The sequence below is a fragment of the Triturus cristatus genome, chromosome 1_2 (genome assembly GCF_964204655.1).
Source record: "Triturus cristatus chromosome 1_2, aTriCri1.1, whole genome shotgun sequence".
Taxonomy (NCBI): Eukaryota; Metazoa; Chordata; class Amphibia; order Caudata; family Salamandridae; genus Triturus; species Triturus cristatus.
In genome coordinates, this window is record NC_140580.1 from 401,795,716 (window position 1) to 401,816,517 (window position 20,802).

The 20,802-nt window shown below is 43.3% G+C and overlaps 2 protein-coding genes across 4 annotated transcripts in view; one reads left to right on the forward strand and one right to left on the reverse strand.

Annotated features, from left to right (window-relative positions):
- Window positions 1-1,760, reverse strand: part of RNLS (renalase, FAD dependent amine oxidase) — a 455,130-nt gene extending 453,370 nt beyond the window's left edge. The window contains exon 1 of one of the 2 annotated variants that reach the window (XM_085605681.1): window positions 1,237-1,760. In XM_085605681.1, coding sequence (XP_085461807.1) covers window positions 1,237-1,357 — 121 coding nt within the window. In that variant the 5' untranslated portion in view covers window positions 1,358-1,760. The remainder of the gene's footprint in view (window positions 1-1,236) is intronic. The other variant, XM_085605670.1, reaches the window with a different exon arrangement.
- Window positions 1,761-1,780: 20 nt separating this feature from the next.
- Window positions 1,781-20,802, forward strand: part of LOC146867422 (lysosomal acid lipase/cholesteryl ester hydrolase-like) — a 92,165-nt gene continuing 73,143 nt past the window's right edge. Inside the window, exon 1 of one of the 2 annotated variants that reach the window (XM_085605656.1) lies at window positions 1,781-1,971. The gene's annotated coding sequence lies outside the window, so the exon portion shown is untranslated. Of the gene's footprint in view, window positions 1,972-2,118; window positions 2,301-20,802 lie in introns of those variants that run through there. The other variant, XM_085605647.1, reaches the window with a different exon arrangement.

Genomic DNA, 20,802 nt, shown 5'->3' on the forward strand with positions numbered 1-20,802 from the left:
AAATGTAAGAAAGTGTAACGAGAAGCTTTGACGTTAATAAATCACATTATAATTATAACAATGCACCGAGAAGCACTTATTAAATGTGATAGTTTTTAAACATTAACCATTAGTGCCAAAGGAGGCGATACAATTGTCTTAACGCTGTGCCCGATCCAGATTATCATAGAGCAACATTATAGTCTATTAAATTAAGCATGATAGATTTTTGTACCACTGGTATTCTGAACTCACATACATGAAAGTGCTTTCATGTGCATTAATGAAGAAAAAAATGGTTGTGAAATAAATATTTGGCTAAGATCACACAATTTAAGTGGGGAAGCTGGGATTCATCCAGGGTTTCTGGTTTCACTTTGTAGAAATCAGCCAGCAAAGGAGAATCGATTTGTCTTTCCTTATGTTAAGGCTGTGTTTTGACATTTTTTTTGCAATTTTAATATAACTTGAACTCGACCCAAGGGGGTTGGAGCGCTTTTCATGAACATTAGCTACATTACATAAGGTCACATTCGTTGTTTATAGGGGAATGAATGATTAAGTGATTTGTCCAGAAACACAGGATGGTGAGTCAATGCAGAGATTCAAACCTGCTCGGCAGTTCTGGCCTTAACACTACATCCTTGGTAGAGGCAGGCAGACAGAAGCCACATGAAAGCTGAGCCAGAGCCCGGCTCGAGCCTGGCCGGAGCTTTCAGTGGCTCGCACACCTCTATAGAGCAGCACATCACGCATGTACCTGGGAATATTGGCAGCTATGGTACATTGTTAAGGACTAAGGCAGTTTCCCACAATGTGGAATTACCTTGAACTCTTCCCAATCATAGACTCGTCATGTGACATCCCTTTTACTAACATTAGCATTTGATTATGTGTGAAAAATATGACATTGCTTCTAGAATTGTACTTTTCTCTGAAATTCCCTGATCTTTTCTATGTTGTATTTGTTATGCTCCTACAATTGTATTTCTCTCTAAGAGAAATACATACACGGTGTATAGAAAAAATACAAATATTTACAGTCATGTCTAGGAAGGCTCAAGAATAAGTCATTTCGACAGTTGCAACAAAGTAAGCACTGAAAATGCTGGAAACAGAAATGTAATCAAGCTCAGTAAAATCGTAACTCGAAGATCCGCTACTTCTGTCTGTAACCGCTTATACACAGACACCACTTTTATACGATACTCGTACGGTTAGTCGAGGCTAACGAGGGCAGGTATGCGCTACACTGACCTGCTCCACGTGCTTTATCCCAAACAACCACTTGATGTGCAGTCATTCCTGGGCGTCTTTTCAAAAGGTGTGCACACAGGCTTCCCGTAACTCCAGCTCCTACAATTAGTACTCGCGACATTGCAAACAGAAGAGCAGCGGCTACCAAGAAACAACAGAAGGGACAATCACGGTCAGCTGCACTTGAAACAACACTAAGCTTCAGTGCCCTCTAACCCGAACAGGCTTGCTGCAGATGGCCAACGAAGCCTGAACCCTGGGTTTCGGTTGTATTGCATAAGTGAGTTAACGTGGGAAAGAATAGCAGGAAAGAAATGTACGGCTTTCAGTGGGAAAGTTTCCCTTTGCCTTCAGTTGAGCAGCTGTGCACATATGGGCATCAAAAAAACATTACGCCACGCAGCCGAAGATTAACGTGTTCCTGTTATACAAAATAACACACTACTTCAGCGGCATTGACAGTTTATAAGATTCCTGCCACCAGAATCCTCGGGAACCGCCCCTTACACCGTACACCACGCCCCTCCGGCAGCTGATATGTAGGAGGTGTAGCCGGAACGGCCAATGGTTTGCCCACGCCCACCTCTCCTCTTTTTTGATTGGCAGGGAAGTATCAGCCGAGCAGTGCTTCGCGGAAACCCTGCCTCTGAGTCTGCTCTGCATTCTAGTGTCTCTATTCCTGCCTGTCTTTTGCTGTCTTCGTGGCGCTTCTTCCAGCGGGTGGGGAGTCATAAGGTAAGCCTTTATCCGATGTTTGCTCTTGGGGATTGTGGTTCGTGTGTGTACTTTTACAGTGGGTTAACTGGAAAGCAAGAAAACGGTTAGCTCTCTACCTAGTGCCTACAGTGAGTGATATCCGCCAACGGACCCCGCCCCACGTTTCACTCTGCTAAACCCTACCCGGCCATTCCTTCATTAATCTGCTGTCAGTCGTACTTGGAACCCCGTTCACCAGCCCTCCCAGAGCAGCACTTAAAATGCGGGCAGCGTTGTAATTCCCAGTGGCGTTTCTAAACATGAAGTTTTTGGAGACTTATACAATACTGGCGGAGACCCTACAATGGGTGAGCATGAAGATGTGTTGTGCATGTGTGTTATATGTGTAGATATATATCTTGTTATCAATGTCGCAGGTCAGCGACTGAAACGCGTCATGTGGGCCGTCTCCGGCTTGTAAAATAAATTTGGATTTCAACTGCTGCTGTGGTCTGTGCCCGTGTGTTCCTCTGTGCTAAGTTGAACCATTACGGGACTTTCTACCGCGGCCCCCGCAGGGGGCCAATCAGCAGTCGGCGCCTTAGTGCCCCCGGGGCACTGGTCACCCCTCCCCACCCCCTCCCTCAGGCAGGGGGCGGGGACGCCCCCTGCCTCGGGCTCCTCGGGCTGGCCGGAAATGACGCGCAATGCGTGTCACTTCCTGGCCCAGGTGTGAGGGGGAGGCTATTTAGCCTTCCCCCACCCTCCTGGCGACCTCTTTGTCGCCCACCTCGCCATGATGTAATATGTGATGTCATCAGCAGTGCATTGCGGGGGTGCGAGTTATAGTTAGCTGAACTAACTATAACAGGGGAATTTCTAGGGTTTTGTACGAGGTAAATGTCCAGCTAACTATAACGCCCCTGAAACCTTTGGTTATTTCAGTGAATTTCAAAGGTTTTTTAAATGCCAATTCCTAACTATAACGCCCCTGAAACCTATGTTTTTTCCAGTGAATTTCAAAGGTTTTTTAAATGCTAATTCCTATCTATAACTTATCTCTGAAGATATCATGAAAAGCATTCTTTTTTATAAGTAGGGTGCACATTAGTTTTGTGGAAAAGCATCATTGTGGTTGGTTAAGAAAAAGCAGTTTCAACGTGGAGTACATATCAAAGGATAACATTTGCTCAGATCAATCACACCTGCTACTTGCATTTGAAAGGCACTGTTCGAACTTAAAACAATCGTCATCTTTTAACCTGCATGTGTCGTTAAATATTCAAGAAAATGTTACACAAAAATATCGTTAAGTTTTAAAAAATTGATGAACTTTTAACCTGCACGTGTTGTAGAATGTTCTAGAAAGTGTGTTGATAGAATACATTGCACTTCTGACTTTTATGTGGTGTTCAATATTTAAAAAAACGGTTCATATGGAAAATTAAAAAGAAACCAATAGAGAAGTTTTGAAGCCTAAAAGAATCTAGGACTATTCTAATTTATTCTTTACATGTATTTTATGTGTGCAGCAACAAAATTATAGACACAACAGCAGTAGGAAGAGGAAGAAGCAGGCAGTGGGGGGAGGGGGGAGATGGGCAGAATGGCACACATGCACAATTAAGTACAACACACATATAGACTAACAATGGCCAAAATGAAACACACCAACAAGCAGCACAAGTCACACAACCCGCCAACATCACACCACTGAACGAGCATGGAAGTGAAAACCACGCTGCATTCATACAGGATGTGTACAAAGGCCAGTCGTTGGTGTTGTGGGATGTCTACGACCGTGGTCATCATGGATGAGATGCCCAGCATGTGGCACATGGTCGAGTTCACTGTGTGTTATGCTGCCAAATGGCTGCACCTCCCTCCCACGAGCCCCCACACTTTTGTACGGTGCGCTGTTGTATCTCGTGCACTCGTACGGCACACCATTGTAATGCCTATTTGCGCATGTCCTGCTACATTCCAACTACAACATCACAGTGCCGTTTGGAGGTGGTGCATGCCAGTTTACAACATCAACTGCTGCGGCTCTTGTAGCAGGCCACACCAGAACACAGAGACACACTTACCGCACTTCCTGTACACGGACATGTCCGAGACACCCCGTTCCCCTTGCCGGATAGGCACACCCCTGCACTGACCTGTGAACCCCAGACCAGCACACGCCAGTTGTGCATGCAGGAGGATGCGTACATAGCTACACATCCAGGCTCACTGCCAACGCTGAGGTGACAGCACACTGTGATGTTGCAGGGCTCGTGCCTATCATGCTAAGACAATGACCACAGGGACACACTTACTAAGATGTGGGTTTGGGGGGCATTGGCGGTCCTGGAGTTGTTGAGATGAGTCTTCTGGCCCTCATGGGTATCCCTGTATCATGCTCATTGACTCTATGGCACCTGTGGGTGTACTGGTGTGGCTCTTGGCTGTGTTCCCTTTCATGGTGCAGGTAGTTGTCCTGCTTAACACCAGCAGAAAGCAGGTGTAAAATCCCTGGTGCTAACGTGTCTTATCGCCGGAATTTGTTTCGCATTGCAATTAGTGTGAAAGTTGTGATGGGCTTTTTTTCGTGTGCAGAACAATATACGAACTGAGCAGTGTATCTCATCAAGATCCAGCACCTGACGCACTATTCCCAATCAATATAAATACAATGAGATTTCTTAATAGATTTTGTATGTACACTGTAACTGCAGCCAATACCTCAGTGCAATTCAATACAGGATTTTAGTATTTAGAATAAATCGGAAAGGTGCACCTCGTGTCTTTTTGCACGGGAACGGCTACTCTCCATTTCATTATCAGCACTTTAACGGAAGTAGAGTTGAGATAAATCTATCACACTATTCAGAAGTTAGTGCAAACTGCAGATATCACCAGTATTCCAGCAATAAGTCCCCCAAAATTTAACACCATGGTGGACTCCATCAAATAACAGTAATAAGAACAAGAAAGAGTCGCACAGCAGTTAAGAGAACAACCAAAAATGTTATGAATTTTTTTTTTAAACTTTATTTTTTATAATAATAGATATATAAACAAAAAACTATGTTCAAACTTTTTTTTATTAACATATATATGAACAATAAACTAATAAACAAAATGTAACAACAATAATAAAAAACAACAAGGCGGAACACTACTGTGGGGAAAATGGATGTCGACGACAGACCTGGAAAATAAGAAAGATTGTTAAAAAAACAACAACATGGTATTCTCAACAAAATACCACAAGAAACAAATCACAGATATATAAAATGCATACAGCTAACAAAATTTTATAAGTTTAACTTACAAAAATTGTAAATGTTGCCGCTTTAAAATATCTACCGAATCTGAAGAAAATGTTTTGCAGAAGGCACCACACAAACAACGTTTTTCTTCAGTGGTGAGGAAAGTTTTTACTTTTTCCAAGGAGCAAACGAAGACCAATGCCACCTTCGTCACTCGCAAGATTTGCCAAAGAGTTCTGTTACGAGGAGATCCTAACAAAAAATACTCGTGCGGCACAGCAAGTATGATGAAACACCTAAGGACCCTTCATCCAAACAATCTTGCACGAGAAGAGTGCAAACAGATGAGAAACACTCCTGTTCTGTATCTGTAAAAAAGAATCACAAATAAATGTATATTAATAACTTTCAAATTTATACTATTCCATTACTGTACAAACACATTTTATATAAAAACTGACTATGAAACTATAGCCCTGAACCACAAGTGTGACGATCATTAAAACACTACATGCATAGTGCATATTACTTTGAAGCAGTTCATGCCTAAAGCCTACCTCACTAAAACACTACATGCTAACTGACTAAATGATTACAGTAGTATAAGGAGACACACTTGGTAACTCACAGGGTGTTTGCTAGAAGAGTATGAATACTAACTAGGCAATAGAAGGTGTGAAACACAACTGTGTAGGTGATTAGAGGACTGCATCCATACTGCATAGGCATTTAAAGCAGTCCATGTGCTAAGGCCTGGCTCACTGCATGACTACTTGGGTACTGACTGAATGATTATCGTACAGCAAGGAGAGTGCCTAGGTGAATTTATAAGTGCTAGGCTTTTCGCACAGAGAATAGATTAGTACTTGGTACTGAATGGGTCACTAGAGGAGTGCAAAGGCAGTGACAAGTGCTGGACTGTATGGATACTGACTAGGAAATTGAAAGTGTGAAAGACAAGTGTCTAGGTGGTTAGAAGACTGCATGCATAGTGCATAGGGGTTTGAAGCAGTCCATGTGCTAAGGCCTGGCTCAGTGTATGAATACTTAGGCACTGACTGAATGATTAGAGTACTGCAAAGATAGTATCTTGGTGAATTTATAAATGTTTGGGTTTTAGCACAGTGAATGGATTAGTACATGGTGCTGAATGAATCACTAGAGGACTGCAAAGAGAGTCACAGGGTATTTCCTGGAAGTGTATGGATACTGACTAGGGAATTGAAGTTGTGAAAGACAATTGTGTAGGTGGTTAGAGGACTGCATACATAGAGGATAAGGGTTTGAAGCAGTCCATATACTAAGCACTGGGTCACTGGATGAGTACTTGGGTACTGACTGAAGGATTAGAGTACTGCAAGGAGAGTGCCTGGGAGAATTTATTAGGATTTGGCACAGTCAATGGATTAGTACATGCTGTTGAATGGGTCTCTAGAGGACTGCAAAGGAAGTGACAGGATGTTTCCTGGAAGTGTATGGATACTGACTAGGGAATTGAAGGTGTAAAAGACAAGTGTATAGTATGTTAGAACACTACATGCATACTGCATCGACATTTGAAGCAGTCTATTTGGTACTTAGAAACTGACTAAATAATCAGACTACTTCTAGGACAGTGCTTAGGTAAAACTTTTACATTTTCAGTTCTGCCACAGTGAACAGAATAGTACATGGTACTGCACCTTAGTGTCAAATCCTGACTCATTTTATCAATGCATAAGCAAAGACTATCTTCTAATGCTACTAAAACTTGACAACATGAGAGGTTTTAAATTAGTTATCTGTCAGCAAATACACAAAGTTACCAAATGCTTCTCACAGTGGTTCTCAAATGCACACAGACTCAGTGTAATTCTAGACAACAACCACTATACCTAGGAGTTTATCAAAACTCATTCACTACAGTGCAAGTGGTAAGGGAACTGCACACAATCTACATATTTCACTACTGCAATTTACTGTCAATGCCTGACTCATATAATGAAAGCATAAGCCATAACTGTCTTCTAATGCTACTAAAACTTGACAACATGACATGTTTTACAACACTTATCTGTCAGCAAATACACGATGTTACCAAACACTTCTCTCACAGTGGTTCCCAAATACACACAGACTCACAGTGTGATTCTAGACAAACACTAGTATTCCTAGGAGTTTACCAAAACTCATTCACTACACTGGAAGTGATAAGGGAACTGCACACAATCTACATATTTCACGACTGCACTTTAGTGTCAATGCCTGACTCATTTAATCAACACATAATCAACGCATAAGCAAAGACTGGCTTCTAATGCTACTAAAACTTGACAACCTGACTGGTTTTAAAACACTTATCTGTCAGCAAATACACAATATTACCAAATGCTTCTCTCACAGTGGTTCCCAAATGCACACAGACTCACTGTGTGATTCTAGACAAACAACACTATCCCTTGCACTATATGAAAACACATTTCTTCATCTAGAAGTAGTACTATATTTTAGTATAGAAACATAACATAACTAATTTCACAAATTCATAAACAATGACTGGTTTCTAATTCTACCAAAATATAAAAACTGCACAGTTATCTCTCTACAAACACATGAAAAAACAAAGGCCAATCGCAGAATGGTTTCTACATGCACACACATTGTAGAGAAAAAAAGTACTCCCTAAACTTCAGCAGGAAAAATACATTAGTCTGATTTAAAATCAAAATAGTCCACATACATCCCCTCACAATTAAATAACTCATCTTTCAAGTTCTTTTGTAGATTAAGGAGTATATCAATCACTCAAGTCAAGTCAAGTCATATACTTTATTCGATAAAAATTTTCATCATAAAAGTGAATATACAATAATCATGACCTGTGTGAACACACACTACAAAAATACAATGTGGGTCATTAAAATTTGTTCAGCATAAACATCATAATAGATCACAGTACAAAGGAACATTTAAAATTCATCGAATTTACTCCACATTAACAACATGACTACACATTCCCCCTACTATATAAATAAATATATGGGGCCATTAACCCGGCCCTAGGGCCATTCCTTCATTTAGACGCTCCAGCCTACGAAGTAAGTTGGAGCTTAAGTCTCCTCTTACGGATCACCCAAGCACTTCCAATAAATTTGGCAACACCACATACCAATGAGGGAGAATATGTATCAGTACAGAGGACTCGCAGGGCCATTACATGGCATCGAAGGCCCAGGCCCTTACATAAGGGTTTTAGCCATATCCTCCTAGGCACCTTGTAAGCCGGACAAGCAAACATAAGGTGCGCCACAGACTCCATGGGGGATGCACAACACGGACACGCCTTCGTTGAACTACCATTAAGGTTCCAACCAAAGGTAAAAACATTAACAGGAAGTATTCCAAACCTGACTTTTAAATATAATGATCTATCTAGGGGTTTCTCGATATAGTCAAGAAATAATTCAAATGACCTGAACCCCTTAAATTCTAGGAAGCGCTCAGTTGAAGAACCCCCAACACCCCTACGGGAAGTCTCCTGCTGAACCCACTCCCAATACAGCTTCTTAATAATTTGTTTAGGTGGGGGGGATTGGCTCTTCCAAAGATCACTTAGGCCTATATCTGCAACCAACTGCCTCAGATTACTCAGCCACTTAATCCTGTTACCTTTATCTAACAAGATAAGTTCATCCAATGCAGCTGCGTAATTCTTGAGCTCCTCAGTCCTTCTTAGTCGGACCCAAAAAAGTAGAGGGCGAAGGCGCACTATTTCTTTAAGCGGGCGCCTGCCCATATCTAGGCGTAATGGTATCAATGGGGTAGAAACAGGTAAGGCAACCAAGTCTCTCAAGAACTTGTTTTCTGCGGTAATTAAATCCGGGAAGTTCTCGAACCCCCAGAGTTCAGAACCATACAGGGCAGTTGGCAATATTTGGCCTTCATAAATTGCTAGGGCCGGAGCCACAGGTTTACTCACAGACACCCTATGCTCGCGCTTTACCGCCCCTGCAACTCTTTTAAAATGTAATAACATTTTAGCCAGGTGGTCATTCCAGCGCATCCGGTTATTCACCCTAACACCCAAATAGTCAAAGGACTCCACCATCTCCAAAGACTCCCCGTTAAGCGAAAAGTTATTATAAAACCTTTTGGAAGGGGAAAGGGCCATAAGTTTGGTTTTCGAGGTGTTAATTGTAAGACCCCTGTCATTACAAAATTCACTGAAGCGGTGCAATAGTTTTTGGAGGCCTGCAGGGGTTTTCGAAATCAGAATGGTATCGTCCACGAAGAGAAGAGTTGGTGATTTTTCCCCAGCCAGGGATGGCGCATCCGCCGACTCGTCCCTCAGATAGTCCACCACGCCATTCACAAAAAGGGAAAAAAGGGTCGGCGCCATGACGCATCCCTGGCGGACTCCCCTTCTCACGGGCACCCTCTTGGTCAATTGGCCTTGGGTACCCCATCTGATTCTGGCATAATTACCTTCATGGAGTTTAAACTATAAGGTCCAGAAGGTAACCCGGCAAGCCCATCTCCTCCAAAATATCCCACAGCCTAGCTCGGGGGACCAGGTCGAACGCCATCCTGAGATCTATAACCGCCAGGTAGAGGCTACCATGGTTGATTGTCACAGTTTTCCAATAGATCTCAAAAAAGCGGAAGACCTGGTCCATCGTACCTACTTTTTTCCGAAACCCGGCCTGGAAATGGGAGAGGACCTGCTCCTCCTCCATCCAAGCACCAACTCGCAAAATGATGACCCTGCCAACCACTTTCTGAATCACATCTATCAAACTGATTGGTCTGTAGTTGGCAGGGTCATCCCTGTCACCCTTTTTGTAAACCGTAATCACCTCAGCCCCCTTCCACGAGTCAGGGACGGGATGTCCCTTGGAAATTAGGTTCATTATTAATGCAATAAGTGTGGCCCATGCTGTGGGTTCTTTCATAAGAAGGTCCCCTGGAATGCCATCTTGGCCTGCTGCCTTCCTCGGGGTTAAGTTTCTTATGGCCTCTTCTACCTCCGAAGGGACAAATGTATTCTCGATCGTTGGTAAAGGGGGGGCCCGATTGACTGGATCATAAAAAAGAAATTCAGTTGCATCTTGTCCACCGTATATTATTGAGAAATGGGAATACCATTGTTGGCTAGTAATATGATTAGCCAACAGTGGCCTATTATAATTTCTGGCCTTATTAATCAAATCCCAGAACAGTGAAGCATTTTTCATTTTAGATGCATTTTTGAGGTCCTGCCAATACTGTTCCTCCCACTCTTTTTTTGCCCGCACTTGTTCCTTCGCGTACTCCCTCCTGGCTACTCTAACTAAAGGCTGGTTCTTTTTACGGAGGGCAACGGTTAACTCTCGTCTTTTAGCCCGGCACTTTACAGAGTACCAGGGATTACTGGGTTTAGGGGGTTTTGCATTAGAGCTCCGGGTTGCAAATTGTTTACCAACTTCCTCAATAACATTACTGTATATCTGAGGGAAAGGCGATTCCTGAGCAACCCCTGTTCCCATGTTTAGGTCCTCCAACTCTCTAGTTAGCACATCAATATGCGTCTTAATCTTTGCCAATTTATCTGGGTGAGAGCCAACCTTATCCCATTTCAATCTTCGGTTGCCATCATAAGGAGTCACCTCCTTTGTTAGCTGCAATGGGACTGCATTTGGACCACCTTTTAAATTTCTCCACCCTAACGTCAAACATAAGGGATTGTGGTCACTGTCCTGCGAAGGGACCACCTCCATGTCAACTAGGTCACACCACATAGTAACGTCCAGTAAGATATAATCAATTCGGGACGGGCTGCTGAGTCTATTAAACGTCATGGCCCCGTCTCGATCAGATAGTGATCTACCGTTAACTGCTCTTAGATTATAATCAACAGTAAGAGCATTAATCTGTAATGCTTTAGCGGACCATTTTTTAATCGGGGGTAATAACAATGCAGGGATGGACCAACTAGCATCGTCCTCCTCTATACCCAAAGGGTCATCCTCACTTAGGGGTTCAAATGTACAGTTAAAATCCCCCCCCACAAGTATTTTAGAATTTGAGGGGCAATTGGCTAACGCCTGTTCTAGAATCGTGAAAGTACAAGGCATTTTATCTCCCCGAGTCCCTCTAGCATAAATATTGAATAACTCTATCTTGCTTCCCATCACCTGGCCTGGCAATGAAAGATGTTGAATGTCCCTGCAATCCGAATCGTGAGCAGAGATATTCCAGTTTAGATCTATTTTTATCCATATATGTAAACCCCCCGAGGGTCTGCCCTTACCACAACTGTAAGCGGGTACACAAAAGGTTGCATATCCAGTTTTATATACTGGTGCTAGGCTCCAAGTTTCTTGGAACATACATATGTCAAATTTTTCAATAAAGTTGTTCCAATCAGGGAGAATCAATTTTTTTTCCCAACCCAGCTATATTCCAGGATAACAGTCGGATAACATCTTTACCTCTAGTAAGCGGAGCTGGAATAACTCCATTTTCATCAACCGATACCCCTGGGTTGGGTGTTTCAGAAAGTTCTCCCCGAGTTAAAAACTGATTAACGTCGCTACTACTAGGTAATAGCAAGGGAACTAGTAGCAACCCTACTTTTTGGATCTAAGAGAACCCTATCACTGGTAAGGGGTTCGTCAACCTCATCGGGTAACTCAGTTATGTTCCCCTCTAGTCTAACAACACTTTGACTGTCCCACATACCCTTCCTGTACTGTAATCTTCAATCACAGTCATCCATGCCTGAAAAAACATCAAACCTGTTCCCTAACTCCAATGGAGTAAAAGATTTCAGATGCTTCGTTCTCCAGTTGTCGTACCTTGAACCTCTAGGAGGTATCATATTTCAACCCTGTGGATCGGAAAGCAAATTGTTGCCATATAATCCTGTGGGGATAACTGGGTAAGTTCTAACAATATTCCTAGCTTGGGTTAGAGGGAACACAAGGGACCTGGGATAAAAATAAGTCAAGGCTCGGGGTCTAATTTGGCTGTTACCATTACCTAGAGGCCAATTCAATATAAAATCAACCACTTCTGGATCTCTAACTATATCTCCCTCGACATCTTTACTTCTACCACTAAGCCAGGGGAGACGTCTGACATGCAATATCTCACCAATAACGTTTTTGTTTATAGGCCTATATATTCGTAACCAATGTATAATTTTGTTTTTCAGCCGATAAAAATCTTCTCTCTTATTATCAGCCAATGCAGGGACCCCTGTCAATACCACCACCAAGGGCACAGCTTCTGGAGGTAAATCAACCTGAGGCCCAAGGGCCCTAGGACCCCCATCCCCATTGAGGCTACCCTGCTCCTGACATGTAATCCCCAGTGGTGCAGTGGTAAGACCTTCCACAAGATCGATAACTGGCTTACTAGTTAAATGTTCCAAAGTTGTTGGAGGGCCCTTTCTGGGACGGTCAGGTATTAGACGATCAGGGACCTGAGGTACATTTTTACTAGAATCAGGAATGTCCTGAAGAATATTACTAGTGGGTACTGTGACCTGAAGACTAGCCCCATTCGTTTGAGCCTTATCTGCGGCAATCAAGTTTCTCAATGTGGATTCAATGTTCTCTAGCCTGTGCTCCAACCTCCTTAAATTATCAGTAATGGGCAATATAAAAGTGCTAAGCAAATCTCCCAGTTTAGTTAGGAGAGCAGTAGAGATAACAGGAGTCTGGGGGGGGTTAACAACAGGCAAAACGGGCTCGGGGTTAATCGCAACTAAATCGGGGCCTACAAGGAGGGTACAAGTGGCCAAAATTGGCCTACTTTCTGGCTAGGTTATCTGGCCAAAAGCCTTTCCAGTTATAGTCTTTTTATGTTGGTCAAAATCAGTGTTTAATCCTAGGGAATACTGGGGCCGCCCCCTCCTTACGTCTTATTTTCCTAGGTGGGGGACCATGAATTTTCCCCTTAACCGATTTCTTGGCCTTTTTCCCAAATTGTTTCTCACGGCCTGGTAGCCGTGTATTAAGGACTTTACGGTTTCTTATATCATTTAAAGGGAAAGAATCACTAATGACATGAACACTGGGAACACAATTAGTAGGGGAACAATCACGTAATAGTAGCGGAACACTATCTTGAGAAGACGAGGCATCACTGGTACCACAGCTATCACAATCATCTGGAGGGGCCTGAGGGATAAGAGCCTCTGGGGCCCTACGTTTCATATTCTCAATTGAGCGTCGACGCTCAGTTCTACGCTCGTCCATTAAAATACCCCTCTCATCGTCCACACAGATCTTCTTGAAGTAGCTATCTAAAGGGCCATTTGTCACTTCCCCCCCAATTTATCCCCTAGCATTTTATTCTCTAACAAGGCCATTATAATAGTGATATATCACGATACCTTCAATGTCAATAACCAGGCCCAACCCTGCCTCAGTCGGCCTCGGAGGGCCTTAGAGGGCCCGCTCTTTGCCCGGTCTTCGCCCTGGGGTACGTCCCGCACGCGTCCCGCTGGCGCGGAGAGTGGGTGGAGTACTGAAATAGGGAAAGGGGGAGGGGGCGGGAAGAGTATCCAGCTGCGCCGTGAGTGGTTGTGCTCAGGGAGTGCTGGTCCTCGCAGTCCCGCAGTCGCGGATCCAGGAATGGCGAAATCGCACCCAGCAGCAGGAAAACAGATATCAATCACTCACCATATTTTCTTTTACATAATCTCTGCACTGTGCACCTCTCAGCAAAAACAAAGAATGGAAAAGTTTCCCTTTCATTTTCGACACGTATACATGTAAACATCAAATCACAATCCTTCGCACATAAACTCAAAAGCAAACGCACATTTCTATTGGTTAAACATTTCAACCCTTTCCAACTGAAATACATTTCAACCCTTCCCCCAATCTGCCTTCTGCCCGTTACCATAGAAACAGGTCATGGAACACTGCACTGAGCTCACAGGTCACAAGTTCAGCACACAAGGTTCCTACACAAGACCGGAAGTGTGCTTGACTTTTCAACATATCTGCTTATCATTTATAATGTTCCTTACTATCTGTTTTTGTTAACCAATAACAATCATACCTTTAAAAAACAAAAATATACACCCTACCTTTCAGTCTAGAAAGTCGTTATACAACCAATGATTTCTTGTCGTTTTTCAAAAAACGTTGCCGTGGATCCGCGCACCCACCGCGAGAGAATCCGTGCATCCAACGTGATAGGGTGCGCGCATTTCGCCGCTGTTTTTTTTTTTTTAAAGGGAGGCCCCAGGGGGTCCTTCTGGGACCCCCTAAGCACCTCTAGAGGGTCAGAGTATTCCCACTCTGCCCCCTTTATATGTTTTACGCACTTATTCCCCTTGCTTCCTTAGCCTCGCTTCTACCGAGGCAGAAAATGGCCGTCAACAGTTCCTGGTTTCGAATGTAGAGACGCTCAACAGCCAATTAGCATTCAGCGCGCGATCGGGAGGGTGCGTGCTCGGTTCGGAGAGGGTTCGCGTATGATGCGGGTAGGGTCCACGGCCATAGATATCACTAACTGTTTTACCCTAATTTTCTCAGGAACTATTGAACAGATTCACACCAAATATGCAAAAGGCACGAGTCCGAACTGAGGACTACCTCTTTGCCAAATTTGGTGTAAGCGGTTCGGGCTGTAGCTGCGACAACAGATCCTATGGGAAATTGCATGGGGGAAAACGCGTTTTGGGACCCCCCTTTTTTCTCTGCCCCCGCTAGACGAATCACCACGAAACTTTCAGGGTAGGAGCGGAGCGGAGCTGGCCAAAAGTTTGGAGAATTTCGCAAAGATTCGTCAATCGGCGCCAAAGAAATTCCCAATAGAAAGTTGCAGATTTCCTATGGAAAATAGTTCCTAACTATAACTCTCTACTGGCAACTGCCAGTATATTATATATATATATATATATATCAGTCAGTCAAAGTACTTTATTTCGATAAATAAATATCATAAAAAGACATAGGAACAATACAATGCACATTCATAAAAAAAAAAAAAAACACATTATTTCATTAGACAATTCGATCATTAAAAATATTAAAATATTAAAAGAGGTCAGTCAAATAAAACCATCTATTTACATCCATCTAAAAATTACATTTACATGCATGAATCCCCCAAGAAACAAGATCCAGATGACAGTGTTAATAAGACCATTATGGGATGATATTTATCTAATTATTGGGTGACTTGCTTTTCTTAATCCTAATAGCCCCCACCAGGAAACTAGCTACATGATACATAATCCTGGGGGTTTGTAAAAGCTGTAAAAAAAGGATAGCAGGCTTGACTTGGATAAACCCAGCCTCCCTTAAAATAGGAAGCAAGTATTTCTTTCTTGGGGCGGTGTACAAGTCACAAAACATCAAGAAATGTGTGGTGTCCTGAATCGAAAAATTATCACATTTACACGGACTGGCGTTTTCTGGGATACACCAGGATGGGAAGTGTCCAAGTATTAGGTGAATCAAATTGAACCTGAAACGAGTTAAAAGGAACCGGTGAAAAGGAAGATTTACTGTAGTTAAATATGGTTCGGTACCTATGTGGGTACTCAAAATGATGCTACCCCGAACCAAGGGTTTCTCCAGTTCAACTCTTTCTCTTTCTGAGCTTAATAACTCGCCCATCATCCTCTTTATAAGACCAATGTCTTTCGAAGTGATCTTTTCCGGTGCTGAAAAAAGTTCCTCTCTCCCCAATTTAACAAAACAATTTTTAATATAGACTAGCCACGGTATTTTTGTGGCTCTATCCAACTGCAAACAGTCTTTTAAAATAATGTGATTGAGGGGAATTTCTTGATTCAACCATATTTTTAACCAGGCCACGACCGGAGCTACTCTAATCAGGTCTGAAATGTAGCCCATTCCCAGTTCTGTATGGACAATATATGTTGGAGAAGACTGCGGTACAGAGAGTATCGATCTCAAAAATTTGTTTTCGGTAGTCTGTATACTATCAGAGTTGCAATTGCCCCATATAGCACTTCCATATGTGGCAACAGCAAGACATTTTGCCTTATAGATTTTGAGTAGCGACGCTATTGGCCTAGCACCTAGTTTTTTACCAAATCCCTGTAGGGCTGAAGATGATCTTGCTAGGGCAATATTTCTATTTTTTATCTGGGGGCCCCAAGTACCTCTTTCATCAAATGTGATCCCCAGGTAAGGAAAAGTAGCTACCTTACTCAGCTCTTGCTTCCCACAGACAAATGTCTTTGCGATCTTACTCTTTTTATTCTTGCCCATTATCATGATTTGGGACTTTTTGGCATTAATCTTTAAGTCCAATGATCCCATAAATTTCTCAAATACATCCAGTAATCTTTGTAAACCCACCCCAGTGCGTGAGAGCAAAACAGCATCATCGGCATATAAGAGAACTGGAATACCAAGATCTCCTACTCGTGGGATGTCTAAGGTTGCATCTTTGAGAATAGAGTCCAGGGCGTTTATGTAAATGGTAAATAATAGCGGCGCCAGGATGCACCCCTGCCGCACGCCCCTGTCCGACTTAAAGTGACTTGTACAGCGCCCTTCAGAGGTTACTCTGATCGAGGTTGTTAAGTCAGTATGTAGGTCTGCTAGTAGATTGACAAGGGCCCTATCTAGACCAATATCTAGCAAAATTTCCCATAGTTTAGAGCGATTTACCAGGTCAAACACTGACGAGAGGTCCATGAATGCCAGGTACATAGAACCCTCTTTAGCCCTTGTATATTTTTCCACTAGTAAATACAAATTAAGCCCTTGGTCTATTGTGCTTCTTTTTGGTCTAAAGCCATACTGGGCATTTGACAATATCCCTTTCTCCGTAAGCCACTCATTCAATTTTGTTAAAATAACCCGTCCCAATATTTTCACTGATGTATCAATCAGGGAAATAGGTCTGTAACAAGAGGGATCTTGTCTATTACCCTTTTTAAATACAGGAATAATAATGGATTTTTTCCAGGATTCTGGGATTCTTGCATTCGAGAGAGCATTAAAAACATTACATAAAATTTTTGCCCAAAATTTCGGCTCACTTTTATAGACATCCCCAGGCACCCCATCGGGTCCTGGGGCTTTATTTTTTTGAGTTAGACCTATCGCCCTTTCAACATCTACAATATCAAAGGTGACAACAGTGTCGCCAATAGAGGGTGCCCCTACATCAGTTTCCTGGATCCCATCATTTACAGCCACACTCATTGTTGCTGAATATATCTGGCTAAAATATTTGATCCAGTCTTCATCTGGGATATTTGCCTCCAAGGGGCTATTAGAATCATCACAGAGAAATGGCTGATTTATTATTTTCCAGAATAAGCTGCTATTTTTTAACGTTTCTGGTTCAAGGAGTTGAGTCAGCGCATTTTCTTTCAAGACCCTCTTTCTTTCTAAGATGGTTTTTTTATACGCAGCCCTTGCACTGGTTATATCAGCACGAATCGTAGGGGTCGCTTTAAGAGCCTTTAATAGGACTCCATGTGCTTTCGTGCATTCCTTGTCAAACCATCTTTTTCCCATCGCGGGTTTTTGACTTGATTTGTTCTGAAGACCCTGGTTCAATTCCTTACAGATGTTTTCAAAAGCCATTAGGGTGTCTGTAGGTTGTGTACTACTCTCTAAACATATTTTGACTTCTTCTTCTACTTTGGCCAACACATCTCGTAAAAAAATGTCCGGCACAATTTTAGTCCATTTCAGCCGTCGATTCTGGTCTTTAGCCTTCAAATTTACACCCCCTCTAGTTTTTACACTATTAAGTGAAATTAAATCCGTTTGCCTTACTGCTAGTACAACGGGATTGTGGTCACTAAAAACTGAGACCTCTGTGTAATAATTTAACACATTATACAACAAAAAGGATGAAACAAAAATATAATCAATTATAGTAGCTGTATCCTTAGCCTTAAAAGTAGGGGCTCTATATATTCCCTTCCCACACCCGGATTCATATAGGTTCCATCTAGCCAAAAAGATTTCCAAAAGCTCCCCAGACCTGGTATGTTCTAGGTGAACCAGTGAGGAAAGAGGGGGGCCTTCATCCTCTTGGCTAATACAGGGGAGGGTACACGGGTGTATATTAAAGTCCCCTAATAGTATTAATTCGAAAGAATTTACATTAGCACTATAGACTGACAAGAATTTATCCAAAACTTCCAGGTTTTGGCTAGTACACTCCTTAGCGTGTGTATTATAAAAATTTACAAATAAAATCCTGACCTTTTCAATGGTTAATAATTCAACAACCAAGCAATTTTCTGAGCCCGACATACACTGTGATAGGGTCCCTTTCAAATCCAGTTTGAATAGACTCAGCAAACCCCCCTTAGCCCTCCCTGCCACACTACACGTTGCTGGAACAAAAAAATGGGAATAGCCCTCCAATGCAAAGTTGTTCGATATATCCCAAGTCACTTGGAGGGCAATGATGTAATAAGATTTTAAGGAGGTTATCCAATCATCAATCCCACTTTTGTTTTTTATGCCGGCGATGTTCCAGGTGGCAATTTTAAGGGAAGAAACTGTTGGCTGTACCGACTTCACTGGTGTTTCAGACAGTCAGTCGTTTTCCTCCAGAGATGATAAAGCAGAAAAACGATTACGGAGGGATAAAGTATTACCCAGCTGGCTGTTTGGAAACTGCTGAACCTGCATGTCCCCCCTGTTTTGAGTGGAAGATCTATTCATATTAGCCACAGAACCAACTGGCCCCCTCCCAATACCAGGATACCTCTGCTGTACAGACACATAGTGTTGAGGATTGTCCAAATGATTATAAAAGAAACCCAGAGGTCTAACACGTACCGAGTTTTCCACGGTTGGCAGAACAGCAGCCCTGAGGAGGACTGTTGCCACATGTTGGGGATATTTGAAGTTTATGATAATACAGTCCCCTCTTGTATTCTTCCTACCGCTGCCAATCCAGCCAACTCGACGGGTGAATAATATGTCTTCTGCAAGGGCACACGGGAAACCACAATTCCTGTTCAACCAAGCCAGCGTTTTGTGTTTTAGGGCAACATAAGTTTCTTGCCTTGAGTCAGACAAACAACTATCGATCTCCGGAACATTAGTTAAAACAAGCGTATATGGCACGCATTCCGGAGGGAGGTTTACACATTCACTCCACCTCGGTCTTTTGCTCCCACCTAATTCGGTCCCACCTGCTATATTCTGCTTGTTATTGGTATTTTGGGCATATTGTGTTTGTACTGATGCCTGTGCATTTGCACTACCCAATGAGGGCATACACGTAGGTTCGGTAGTCAATAAATTAGTGACTGAAGGCGCCTTTACATTCGCCCCGATGTCATAATCATATACCTTTGGCCCTTCTAAGTGATGTGCCTCTGGGCCCCCTGTGCCCCCTATACTAGGTCCCATCTCCCCCAATAGACGAGGTTGTGGTGTTGACCCATTTTGAGACTGGGTGATATAGGAATTTAAAACACCTTCCAAACTAGCGACTTTTTGGGTCACGCTGTCTAGCTTTTCTACCAGTGGGGAAATCAATGCCTGTAGTTTAGACTCCAGCAAGTTTGTCAAGAGAATAATCTGGGAAGGGAGCAGAATGTTTCCCTCGACATTATTTAATAACTCGGGGGCATCTTCTCCACTAGCAGGGGATGTGCTTGGCTTTTTAGGCTTCCGGGTTATTACTCTTCTAACCGGTGCCTTCCTACATGCACGTACCCTTCTACGTGATGGAGACTGGGGTGGTGTAGGTCTTAGAGGGGATGTCGCACCTGGACTTAATATAGGGTCATGGACAATATCCTGTTCGGCCTCTATTCTCTCCTTATTTATTTCTGTATCAGTATCCATTAACAAACATCGATTAGGCAATAATGTAGACTGAGTACATGCCCTAGTAGGTGAAGATTCTGGGCTAGACCTTGTTAAAGATAGTCTCCTATCTTTGTTAATCTTACTGACTACCTTAACTAGATAATTATCCATTGTCCTTACTTCAGTATGTGGGACTTGTTTACCGGGCCTCACTTTAGACATTAGCATGCTTTACAATTTCAATCAAGTTAAGGTCACACAGACAATAGCAATATAAATTACAGCCTTGGGCAGGACATATACAACTGGGAACACTAAGTCTTACTGTGTGTCCTGAGTGTAGAGTACACAAGGCAAATAACAGGGCCCGGCCCGGCCTTACTCGGTCCTCTGAGGGCCACAGAGGGCCCGCCCTTTGCCCGGGCTTAGCCCGGCGCCGCCCGCGCGCGTCCCGCGACGCGGAGGAAGTCTCCGACTTTTGAACGCCTCCGGGCGCCAAGGGAACCGGAACCGGAAGGTGACCGCAAAGCAACCCGGGAGCTGTAGTCTCCCCCTGTCGCGGGCGCGATGGAACCAAGCGCCGACAGGGGAGACCCACAGCGTCAGCAGCCCAGGAGCAACAAGGCCAGGACACTCCACACGGGACCGCAGGTAGGTACACCAAGCTCCAGCAGACTCCCCCACTCCACCGAGGGAGTCTCCGACTTTTGAACGCCTCCGGGCGCCAAGGGAACCGGAACCGGAAGGTGACCGCAAAGCAACCCGGGAGCTGTAGTCTCCCCCTGTCGCGGGCGCGATGGAACCAAGCGCCGACAGGGGAGACCCACAGCGTCAGCAGCCCAGGAGCAACAAGGCCAGGA